Source organism: Coptis chinensis, chromosome 2 (genome assembly GCF_015680905.1).
Source record: "Coptis chinensis isolate HL-2020 chromosome 2, ASM1568090v1, whole genome shotgun sequence".
Taxonomy (NCBI): Eukaryota; Viridiplantae; Streptophyta; class Magnoliopsida; order Ranunculales; family Ranunculaceae; genus Coptis; species Coptis chinensis.
Window position 1 is genome coordinate 103,212,616 of NC_141457.1, and position 12,581 is coordinate 103,225,196.

Genomic DNA, 12,581 nt, shown 5'->3' on the forward strand with positions numbered 1-12,581 from the left:
AAAGAGACTTAGGCTCTATTTCGAGCAACGTTGGGATCACACATCTCTTACGTGAGTTCTATCAATATCTCAATCCCAGAAAAAGAAAATATATAGGTGTACTTGAAGAATAATCCAATCTACAAATCAAGTACATCAAATAGTTCAAGTGAATTGCTATCGAAAAGCCGGGGCCTTCCGATGAAACCTCAGGTTTGTATATATAATAACTCCCTCATTGCAAGCACTGCTGAAACATTTACCACATGTATGCATCGAGGCCATTATTAAGGCAATAACACGGACTCACAAAACGCCAAAACTGCTATAACTATGATGACGTTTAGTCAAATAGTAGACATACTCTTCTTCTTCACCATGGGCAAACCGATCCTAGGTAGAGTAAGAGCATTCACATTGCAAGCATTCATTCCCTTGTGCAATGCAATCAAACACATCCTAAATTATGAAAACCGGACAAACACACAATTATTTACTTGATTGTAAAACTTGTCAAAAGAGTGAAACTCACGGGTAGTAGTTGAGCGGACATGGGGAGAAAACGGTTCTTGTTTTTAGCTTAGCCTAGTGCAAGGTCTTTAAGATACATCACGTTAGCACTCCTTATACCTCTTCTTGATTGCACATTGGTCCCGCTTTTCGCGCAAATACCACTAACCAAAGTTTGCCTACAATAACACGAATTTGGTTTTATAGAGTGTGAAAATTTAGAATATAAACATGAAATGTCAACAAACACAGTGGCCACTAATATCTAGTTGCATAACAATAGAATGTCTAGTGCAAAATTAGTACATGTATATAAAGTTTGAAAAGAAGCACCTAGGATCGTCCATAGGAGGATAGGGTGGCTGGAAAAATGGTCCAATTCCTGGATAGTTTTGATAGTAAGGCATGGCATGCATTGGGTACGGTTGGAAGATGGGAGGCACTCCGTGTGGATGAATAGGCCACTGAGGGTACATAGGATGCTGATATTGTCCTTGGAAATACTCCTGGCTGCCTGGGGGTATTTGTGTATCCAGTGGAGGCCTTTTCTCTGGAAAAGTTTAAATAATACATTGCTTATTTCATTTGACTGGGATATCCAAAGAAGACGTCAGAATTTTTTTTTATAAAAAGCATGTTAAAGAACCGCTTTAGTTCTTTTTGTGGGATCTGAATGTGCTAAAAAGTACAGAATTCTTCTAACAGTGTTTATTCACTTACACTCCTGTACATTGAAATTGGAAACAACCTCAAACCAAATGAAAAAACTTTCTGGAAGGATGGTTGGTTTGCTATCCCCAAAATTTCAAACGTCGTTTGATAGTAGGAGATTTATTTCAGGTTAAATATCTTAAGCCAAAGGGAAAATGGAAAAATGTAAATGATGTTTTTTGACTGCCCCATCTACAATGAAAATCATACCTGCATTCGACTCATGCCATAATTCCCGGATTCATTACGCTTCTTTGCCTCAATAGAAATCACAAAGGGGGAGCAATCATAGAAGAGACGTCCGGAAGGATCCGACATTGTTTCAAATTTGAATCAATTTCAAGCCACCGCCGATTTCATGCTTTTCCTTCCATAGCTGCACAAACTTTATGCACGATCCCTGTTGCAACACATAGATGGAATCATTGGTAGCTTAATGTATTTTTAAAATATACACTACGCAGTTCGGGCATTCTTTACCCATACAATCCGAAACTACTCGCGTGATTTTTTCTTTTCCGCGGTGGCACCGGTACATACGTGTTTTCCACAACTTCTCTTGGCCATAATCATCAATCTGATTAAATGAAGTCAATTTGTTACAATAACAAAACAACAAATATACTAAGAGCATCCCACCATTGAGAATTGAACCAAGTGAATTTCAAACTTACTGGAACACCGTAATGTTTAGTCAAGACCTCTTCCAGAACTTCCAAGCACCCCAAATGAGTTGCTCTCATCTATTGAGTAACTATTGAGAGAGTTTGAATTAATGTTTCTAGTGTTTCTGGACTTGAAGATGAAGGTGGTGGAAAGGCGTCATCCTTTCAGAGGAGGATATTCTGAGAAAGGCGTCATCTTGAGAGAGTTTGAATTAATGTTTCTAGTGTTTCTGGACTTGAAGATGAAGGTGGTGGAGATATCTCTTCCCTGTTCAACTACGTTGTGTGGTTATCTTCAAATGCAGAAATCTTTTCATCTTCTTCTTCTTCTTCTCTAATGGTTCTTCTTCTTCGTCGAAATTTATAGACTTTATATTGATGAAGATCAAGGACACTCCAAGACTGATTTCTTCATCGAGTAACTACTTGAAAGTTGCATTCTTCTTCATCACTTGATCTTTGTATTTGTGGTAGCTTCTCAGAAGAAATTATTGTCTGTTCTTCAGAGTTCAATTATTTTGGAAGAAGAATAAGAGAGAGAGTTTGAAAGTATAGAAATAGGTTTTAACTATTTTGGGCTCTGAACAATTGAAAAGGGCGAGAATTCATTTTTAGATAAAATCTGATGTGTCAGTGTGAGAGAAAAAAAGGGGGCTGACGTGGGTCACTGGGAGCATTCTCAACTACTGAGTATTAATGGTCTTTGATTGACCCCATCAAGATGTCCAAATTTAAATTAGTACGTGAATCTTAATATGATTTTGAAAGTTTTGATTTATTTGCATTGCACCTTCACTCGTAGAACCTACTATCCCACTAATACAATATGATACTATGGATAATGAGTTTTATCCAAATTTACAATTAGTTGTAGTTTAGGATTTTGGAGTTGCCCTAATTTCGATAATCCCAAAAACCTGAATTTCAACTGGAATTCCGACTAATTTTCAAAATTTAAAATTTCTAAGTATATATTGTCCATTTCGATTTGTTTGAAAACCAAAATATTTGATGGAATTATGATATTTCGTTTGAAATTATCAACTATGATATTCCCATTTTAATATGAGAAAGATTTCCGATTTAATAGAAGAGAGAAATTCTCGTTTTAATATGAGCTTTGAAAGAAAGAATAGATTCTCGTTTCAAGTTGGTTTTTTAAAAGAAAAAAGAGGGTCTCGTTTTAGATTGGTTTATTAAGTAGCGATGTGAAATTTTAATAGAACTCGAAAATACTATTTGTGGGAGTTTTAATATTAAGATATAGATGTTAATTTGTTTTAAAAAATAATATATTTTTATACAATTTCTATTCTAGCTCCATTTGGTTAAAAACTTATATTTATTTTAACCTTGTTGTATCTACCAAATTCATGACCATGGGGATGACATGTCTCAAAGACCGAGGTAACTTAAGAAACCAGAGAGTGAGAGTACAGGATATAGGCCGCGGTACTTGAGGCAGTAGTGGACGGTTAGCGGTTATGAACTGGTGAGGTGGAGATCGTGGAATCAGGAAGCAGTTAGCGGTTAGGGAGTATAAGAGAGAGAAAAGAGAGAAAAGAGAAGAGGAAAAAGGAGAGAGAGAGGAGAAAGAGGCTGTAAGATCAGAGGTTACATAGGGATTTCAAAGGTTGTAAAATCTGATTATACATTTGGCGCCGTCTGTGGGGAAACACGAAAGTGACCTACGGTTTAGAGACAAGAAGAAAGGGTTATAGGATGGCAACGATGACTAAGAAAGGGAGAGGGAGACCAAAAAAAGTGAGAGAGGGAATCGATGAGGGAGAGGCTCTGAGTGTGGAGTTGGAAGAAACACCAGAGGAAGTTCAAGACGCGACGGCAGAGGCAACCAGACTCTTGCAGGAAGAAGTAGCGAGATTGAGGGAGGAGAATGAAGATCTTAGAAGAGAAAGGGAAACTACACAAAGAGGGGAGGGGACTAGAGAGCCAGAGAATAGCGAGATGGGGGAACAGAGTGAGGAAGCGCCTCAAGGGCCAAGAGGTGATCCGAGGGAGCGGGTCTGGAGGAGGTGATCCAGGCGATGATTGAAAAGGATAGAGAAATAAGTCGGACGGCGGAAAAAGAAAGCCAAGGGGTGGTGAGGAAGGTAGTAGCCGGACTTAATCAGAACCCGCTAGCGGATTCTGTTTGGAATTCCGAGGTACCGAAGAGGTTTACGCAACCGAGGTTCGAGCGATATGACGGGAAGGGTGATCCTGCGGACCACTTACACCATTTTAGGCAGCAGATGCCGCTGTGGCTAGAGAGTAAGTATGACGGACTCCGCTGCATGATGTTTCCCGCTAGTCTGAAAGGGGGAGCTTCGGATTGGTATTACCGATTGACGTCGCGCAGTATAAAGAAGTTCGAGGATTTGGAGCAGGCATTCGTGGACCATTTCATTCATCAGAAACGGAGAATAGTGGATATCGCGGACCTCTTCAATGTCAAACAGGAATCCGCCGAGACGCGAGGGAATTTTTGTGTAGGTTCAAGGAGGAGACGTTGAGGGTCGAGAATTTGGATGAGCACACCGCAGTAATAGCATTCCAGCATGGGTTGAAGCAGGGTACTAGAGTCCATGAATCTGTGTCCAAAATCGAAGTCACGACGTTACATGCACTGTATCCAAAGGTCGAGAAATACATACGATATGAGGATATACTGCAGAGAACTGCTAAGGAGCCTAGGAAGACGGAGAAATCAGTGCATAGTGTAGGACAGAACGACCGGAAAGACAGAGGAAAGGCTGCGGCCCGTGAAGGGGGATCTTACAGGGAAGAGACACACAAAGCTGAGAGAGGTCGAGACATAGCGAGGAGAGACACTCGCGAGAGAAAACCATACCGCGATATAGCGACAACTCCTTTGAACAAAACTTTAGAGGAGATATTGCCGTTAATCAAAGGGATGCAGTATTTTGAAGGTCCGAGAAGCACGCCTAGAGAACTGGAAGAGAAGCCGTTTTCGCGGCGTACCACGGATCCAAAACCACGAACCAATGAGTGTTTCGCTTTGCGGTGGTTGGTAGAGAATGATAGAAAAAGGGTTCTTGCTGAGAGAGTTCATCGAGGGGAGGCACATCCGGTCAAAGAAGCGCCAGCCGTGCGAGGATCCTAGGAACCATCAATGTCATCTTCAGTGGGGAAACAAGAGGGAAGGAATGCTCACCGACAAAGTCGAGGAGGGCCCAAACCTTACAGCCAGATAAATGAGGTCTCGAAAGCATTCGCGACCGGTGCCGGGGGGCCGCGGAGGGGGATGGTAGGATAGAATTCTCACCAAAGGATCACGGAAGCGGTAATCTCCCCACGAGGATGCGCTGGTGATAACAATTGCAGTGGGTAATTACATGGTGAAGAGGGTGTTAATAGATTGCGGAAGCTCAGTTGATTTGTTGTTTAGCGGTGTTATGGAGGAAATGAATATTGAGAAGAAACAATTGAAGCCTCCCCGGACCAATCTGTTTGGATTCAACGGTAGCATGACCGAACCCATAGGGGAACTGGAGCTACCAGTAACTGCAGGTCCGGTAACGGTGTTCACCCGTTTCATGGTTGTGGACTCCACATCGCAATTCAATGCCATCTTGGGAAGGAGATGGATTCACGAGATGAAGGCAATTCCATCCACCTACTATCAAGTGATCCGTTTCCCGACTAAGGGAGGAATGTACGAGATAAGAGGAGACCAAGCCGCGGCTCAAAGAATACACCAGGTGGTGGTTCGAGAGTTGATCCGCGCAACAGACAAGGGGGCGCGGAAAGAGGGCGGACACGAGGCGTAGCAATCACAGATCGCGGTAACGGTCCCAGAGTTGCCAGTGGGGGCGAAGACAATGGATGAGGTGGAGACAGTGAACGTAAGTACTGGAGAGGAGGAGAAACTGGTGTCTATTGGGGCCGATTTATCGGAGAGTTGGAAAGCAAAGTTGACCGCCTTGTTGATTGAGAACAACGATGTGTTCGCATGGTCTGTGGAGGATCTGGTGGGACTGGATCCAGAATTTGCTTGTCACAGGTTGCATATGAGAGAAGGGGCCAAGCCCATCCGGCAAAAAATGAGAGGCTTAAAGCCGCAGTATGCGCAGGGGATACGGGAGGAGATACATAGGTTGAAAGCGGCGGGGATTATTCGCGAATGCAAATTCACGGAATGGCTCTCCAACATTGTCGCGGTTCCAAAAAAGAATGGGAAAGTAAGAATGTGTGTCGACTTCACGGATGTCAATTTACAATGTCCAAAAGATTGTTACCCAATGCCGCGGATAGACGAGTTGGTGGATCGGACTGTGGAGTTTAAGTTCTTCTCTTTCATGGACGCATCTATGGGATACAATCAGGTGTTCATGTATGAGTCGGACCAAGACAAAACCGCGTTTATAGTAGAGGGGGGAGTTTACTGTTATACCCGAATGCCTTTCGGCTTGAAGAACGCCGGGGCTACCTTTCAGAGGATAGGTGAGAAGATGTTTGAGAGCAAGATCAGAAGGGGAATGGAAATCTATATAGATGACATGGTGGAAAAGAGTATGACCGAGGAGGAACATCTGGAGGGATTGAAGGAGACGTTTGCAATATTACGGACATACAAGCTGATGTTGAACCCTGACAAATGCACCTTTGGGGTGACGTCGGGAAAGTTCTTGGGTTACATCGTCACATACCCATGGAATAGAAGCAAATCCGGACCAGATCGGGGCTTTGGTAGAGATGCAATCACCCCGGGATGTGAAAGAGGTCCGAGAGGTTGGCGGGGAAGAATCGCTGCTCTCAACAGATTCATTTCAAAATCCTTGGACAAGTGTAGACCTCGTACACTGCTCTTGCGGAAAACAACGGACTTCAATGGACCGGCGTGAAAAAAGCTTTCCGGGAGTTAAAGGTTTATTTGGGAAGAGCCCCTATCTTGTCGCGACGAGGGCAAGGAGAAAAACTGTATCTCAGACTTGGGGTGTGTGAGATACATAATCAGCTTCCGCGGTTGATAAGGGTGGTGGACAAGATAGAGAGGCCGGTGTATTTTCAGAGCAAAACCATGTTAGATGCAGAAACCAGATATAGCAGGATCGAGAAATTCGCTCTGGCGTTGGTTTTCTCAGCTTTGAAACTAAAACCGTACTTCGATGCTCACTCGGTAGTGGTGGTGACAAATTTACCACTCAAACAGGCCCTGAAAGCGGAAAAGTCAGGAAGAATGTTGAAGTGGGCGGTAGTGCTGAGTTCATACGACATAGAGTACCAGGTCAGGACAGGAGAGAAGGCACAGGCTATGGCAGAATTCCTGGCAGAATTCCCAGCCGAGGACCCTACATGGGGAGAGGAAATGGTTATGGAACGAGAGGGCGATCCTGGTCATGACCCATTCGACCCTTGGGATATGAGAAACGGGTGGAGGGTCTTTTGCAGATGGATCCGCGACCGACACCGGAAGCGGGATCGGGGTGGTGTTGGTTACACCGGAGAACAACCGATTAGAATTATCGATGAAGTTGGGGTTCGCAGCTTCGAACAATGAATCAGAGTATGAGGCGGTGATAGCAGGGTTGGAAATGGCACGATCTCGGGGTGAATGAATTAACGGTGTATTCAGATTCCAATTTGGTAATATGTCAAATGAGCGGAGAGTTTGCGGCCGGTGCCCCGGGATGGCAAAATATTTAGAGGTATTACAGGAGAAAGGCTAACAAGTTTACTCAGATCAAGTTAAGCCCACCGGGCGCTGGTGAGAACCGACACGCCCGACGCGCGTTAGCATATGTTGGCGGGTGCTACAGGAACCGAGGGCCGAGCCGTCGAAATTAAGTCTTGAACAAACCAAGCACGCCGAGGGTGAAACAGTTTTGGGAGTCACCGAATGAGAGCAGGTGGAGGGAACCCATAAAGAGTTTCCTTGCGGGTCGAGATCGAGGACAAACGGAGAGAAAAGAATGGAACAGATGTCTCAAAGATACACTCGATAGATGGTGACTTATCTGACGCAATGTCGGTGGACCGTTATTGAAATGCATCGGGCTTAAAAACAGCAGTAAGAGGTCTTGAGTGAGATTCATGAGGGGATTGTGGGAGTCATTCTGGCGGTAGGACGACGGCACATCGATTATTATCTCAAGGGTATTTTTGGCCGCACATGAAGCGGGACGCAACGGAGTATGCCAAGAGGTGTGAGAAATGCCAAAGATTCTCACCGCTGATACATGCTCCTGCTGAGTCTTTGCATAAGGTATTCAGCCCTTGGCCTTTCGCCATGTGGGCGCTCGATATCGTTGGACCGCTCCCCTTGGCCAGTGGCAAACGAAGGTTCGTGTTGGCCGCGACGGATTATTTCACCAAATGGGTTGAGGGTGTGGCACTGCAGCAGGTTAAGGAGGAGCAAGTCAAGAAATTCCTGTGGGAAAATATAATTTGCCGATTTGGGCTGCCGCATACCATAATCGCAGACAACGGTACTCAATTCACTGGGGGCAAAGTACGCGAATTCCTCCAAGCATTCAAGGTGAAGCAAGGATTCTCAGCTCCTTACAATCCAGAGGGGAATGGTCAGGCAGAATCCTCTAACAAGACAATAATGGATAATTTGAAGAAGAAGTTAGAAGATCGAAAGGGGGCGTGGGCAGACGAGTTGAATCAGGTGCTATGGGCGTAGCGAACAACACCACGAACTTCCACTCAAGAGTCGCCATTTGCCATGGCCTATGGAGTGGAGGCGGTGATTCCGTAGAGATGGTGGAGGCGACAACGAGAACCGAGAGTAGGGGAGGAGGAGGAGTCAATGAAGTTATTTTAGCTGCGGACCTGAACCTTACAGAGGAAAGGAGGGATATGGCGCGCATCAAGTTGGAAGAGTACCACAGGAGATTGCAGAGGCAGTATGACAAGAGGGTGAAGCCACGGCAGTTCAGGTTGGGGACCGCGTTCAGAGTAGAGTAACCCCAGCCACCAGAAAAGAGAAGGACGGAAAGTTGGGGCCCAACTGGGAGGGGCCATACACCGTGGTCGAGAAGCGGGGGCGGGACCTATCGGTTACAGACTACGAAGGGGGAGGACATCGCGAGACCTTGGAACATAAGAATGTTGAAGAAATTTTATGAGTGATGCTTTGTACAGTTTTATTTTAATTAAAGACAAGCTCTGGAATCAACAGAGATTCTCATCTAAGTGTATGATGATGTTATGTGTCGCCCATGCTGTCATCGAATCAGGTGCAATCGAGACCAAAGAATTTGGCGGTGTAATGGCCGTGAACACTCAAACCAACTGGGGGCAAACTGAGCTGCCCCCAACAGCCTCACGGCTGTAGAGACAGCGAGGGGGACGAGCCCTTCGTGGACGATGAGGTCCAAAAACAACTGGGGGCAAACTGAGCTGCCCCCAAAGAGCCTCACGGCTGAGAGAGATAACGGAGGGGACGAGCCCTTCGTGGACGATGAGGTCCGAAACCAACTGGGGGGCAACCGAGCCGCCAAAAGAGCCTCACGGCCGAGAGAGATAACGGAGGGACGAGCCCGCGCGCGGACGAAGGTCCGAACCAACCGGGGCAAACTAAGCTGCCCCAAATAGCCCCCACTGCGCCGAGACAGTGAGATGGGAAGCCATCCGCGGATGCGGTGGTCCAGAAACAAATTTTGGGCGGACTGTGCGGCCCCAAAAACAAATTGTCACAGACAGCTAAGCATAATATAGTTGAGCAACTTGGAAAAACATTTTCCCCAAAAATATCTGGAATACATCGAGATTGGCAAAGGTTTGAGCCCGCTGGGAACACCCAGAAATACGGGGCACGCATAATATCCAGAACACCAAGTAAAGAACAAGTATATTACAAAAGATATTGAGATATAAAACAAAGGGTTGAACTCCGATCACTGCTCCTCGGCGGGTGCGGGAGTAGAGGTGTCCTCGGGCATCTCTTTCTGGGGTGAGCCTTCGGATATGTTCACTACCTCATCAGTGGCCACCGGGACAGTGCCGGGCTCCTTGTCAGACAGCGGAGGGGAGGTAGCAGGTGGATCGGCTGCTTGGTCAAGGGCAGGAGGCGGCGAGGGAAGAAGTCTCCCCGGAAAGTGCTTCGGCCATCCGGACGACGATTTCTCTAGCGATTTTTCTTTTCGCTAGAGCGCGGAGCGGTCGAGGGCAGCTGCCAGGGATTGGTCAAGGGTGGTTTGCGCGGCGGCCTCCATTGCTGCCTTCTCACTAGTCAGTTTAGCCTGAAGGTCCGCTATTTGCTGACGGAGAGCCCCTTCTGTGACCTTATTGTCGTTGTGTGCCTTGAGGGCCGCGATACGAGAGTCATCGCGTTCTTTCTCCAGCTTGGCATATTTTGCCTTCCAGCCGTCCTGCCCATGGATCTCCTGCTTCACCGTCTCCAGGGTGTCCAAGGTGTTAGTCAATCCCCGGATGACGTAGCCTATATCCAGGCTCAGCTGAACACAGAGAGGAGTTAGAGGTGACACAAAGTAATGATGCAAGGCAAGAGAATCAAGATGAGACTCACCTTCTCCCACCCAGTGTAGATGATGGCAGCGCGGTGGCGCAGAACGTTCCCGAGTCACCGTAGGCTTGATCTCGTGGAAGATGGGATGAGAAGAAACAGAGAGGCAACCACCGCGGCATTGTCTAAAGCGGAGTCTCTAGTGGTGAGGCGATCCCGGCCTTGAACTTCGGGATGCAGATTTCAGCCCAACGGGCACGGGATCCTTACCATGACGGCGCTGATGGGACCAACGGCGTGGGGGGGCAGCTACCGGGCGGATGGGGCAGCAGGAGTGGAGGTGTTTCCGCAGTTCTACACCTCTTGGCGGGTGGCCTGCGGCCGAAGTCGGTCTGCTCATCTTCGTGGTCAGCGGTCCCCACAATTTGAGTTTGTTGACATCCATGTTCGGGTGGGCGGAGGGAGTCGGAGATCGCAAAATCGTCCTCCCAATCAAAAAGGGAAGAATATGAGCGGGGACACCTGCTTTGGGGTGGATTGGTCCGAGCGGCGGTAGAGGGTTTCTTGGTCCGGCGATGCGGCCGGCTCTAAGGGCCTCGGCTTGTGAATGAGAGATCTTTTGGTGTAGCCCTCTTCTTAGTCTTGGGGGGAGAAGGTTTGGGCAATCTCTCTTTAGGTGGAGGCAGACGATAGAAAGGGCCTTGATACGGGCCGAAGTCTTTGAGGGTTGGGTCGAGAAGGAGCGGAGTGGCTTTTTCAGGATCAATGCCTAGAAGGCCGCACTGGTCGTTTCCCAGATCGCGGAGTTTCTGAAAGATTGCGGAGTAGACACCGTTGTAAAGTTGTGAATGAGAATCGGGCCTCCAACCTGTGACAAAGAAAGTTAGCGGCAAGGTCAAAGACGGATAAGAATGAATACAAGGACACACCAACTGCTCAGATACACTTACCGCTCCTGAGAAAGTGTAAGTGCCTTAGAGAAACCTCAGAAGGGATGTCCGCTGACAGAAAGTTCCCGGACACATACAAAGGGTAATGGTGCCACACTTTATCAGAGGTGGTGATGTGAAGAATGAAAGATTTCTTTCGTGGACGACTACAAAAGGATTGATAGCCTACACTGCCAAACTTGGTACTCTTTTTGATGAAGTAATGGGCAATGACATCGCGGAGTTTGATCTGGGGAGAGTTGGTTTTGTTGTAAAAGTTGGCAGCGTACATGACACGCCAAAAATTGCCAATGCCTTGACATGGCGGAATGTTGAAGTGATTGCATACTTCTATGTCCGGCAAAAGGCGGGGAACCTTAAGCCGGCTACTATTTGCCCATCCGGTAACGACCGGGCTCCCGGCGCGGTTCTACAAGATGGGGAAAATGAGTTATGCCCGACACATGCTCTAACAAAGACATCATCCGGGGATGCCATAAAGCGGCTTTGATTGCGTCTAGGTTGGTCTGCGATAGTGTGGGGGGTGGGGAAGCTTAAACGATCTCCCCGAGGTAGAAGGGATAGCGGCGGGGGCTTGTCGCCGGAGGTGGGAGAGTCCGATCCGTCGCCGATGGTGTTACTAGATCTAGAGGGTGGGGGTCTCCGATCGATCGGATCGACGACGAAGAGTTCGAGACCGGGCGCGGACATGATATTCGAGAGTGGGCGAGGCAAAGAAGCAGGGATTTCCAAAATTCGATCAAGATAAAGATATCCCACAGCCTAATGGGCGGGGAAAAGAGATGAACAGTGATCGGAACTAAATAAAAAACCAAGAATGGAAAAGAGGGAAGAGGAAGGAGAGCAAACCTGACCTTCAATGCAGCTGCAAGCAAGGAAGAGAAAGCACAAATGACGGAGACAGTAACCGGTAAGAGAACCGCTGGAGGAAGATGCTAACAAGAAGAGCGGAACAATTAGAGCAGAGGAAGAGGAAGAAGAGAGAGAGGTGCTGAGGTTAGAGAATGAAAGATGGAAGAATAATGGGAAAGATGAAGGGTTTGAGGGTTTGAGCGGGATTCGAGGCATCAGGGGTAACCAAGTAATATTCCGGAGGGTAATATCCAAAGGCCAAGAGAAATGGTCCAGAGGATGGGCGCCACGTGGATATCGAAGAACGAGGTGTCAGGTTCTGCAGGTAATCATGACGCGTGCAGGCATGCTAAGCACGCGTGTGAGAGAACAGAGCAAGCACGTGTCCGTTGAGAGATAGCACGTGCCCGTTGAGAGAAAGCACACGCTGATATCATTAAGCAAAAGAAGTAGGGGCCGCGGATCGATAAATTTGAGAAT

The 12,581-nt window shown here is 47.0% G+C and overlaps 1 protein-coding gene and 1 long non-coding RNA gene across 2 annotated transcripts; one reads left to right on the top strand and one right to left on the bottom strand.

The window, feature by feature from the left end:
- Nucleotides 1–512: 512 nt before the first annotated feature.
- LOC147519867 (uncharacterized) lies at nucleotides 513–2,425 on the bottom strand. The gene is made up of 3 exons (XR_015214310.1): nucleotides 1,875–2,425; nucleotides 1,411–1,777; nucleotides 513–668 (listed from the first exon to the last, which is right to left on the bottom strand). It is a non-coding gene; the product is annotated as an uncharacterized LOC147519867 (long non-coding RNA).
- A 2,796-nt stretch (nucleotides 2,426–5,221) lies between these two features.
- Nucleotides 5,222–5,656, top strand: LOC147519868 (uncharacterized). Its single transcript, XM_086594199.1, has one exon. The coding sequence runs from the start codon at nucleotides 5,222–5,224 to the stop codon at nucleotides 5,654–5,656; it is 435 nt and encodes a 144-aa protein (XP_086450325.1).
- Nucleotides 5,657–12,581: the final 6,925 nt, after the last annotated feature.

What these genes read in the sequence shown, in the direction of transcription:
- LOC147519868 (XM_086594199.1), top strand. Translation starts at nt 5,222, where the DNA reads ATGGTGAAGAGGGTGTTAATAGATTGCGGAAGCTCAGTTGATTTGTTG.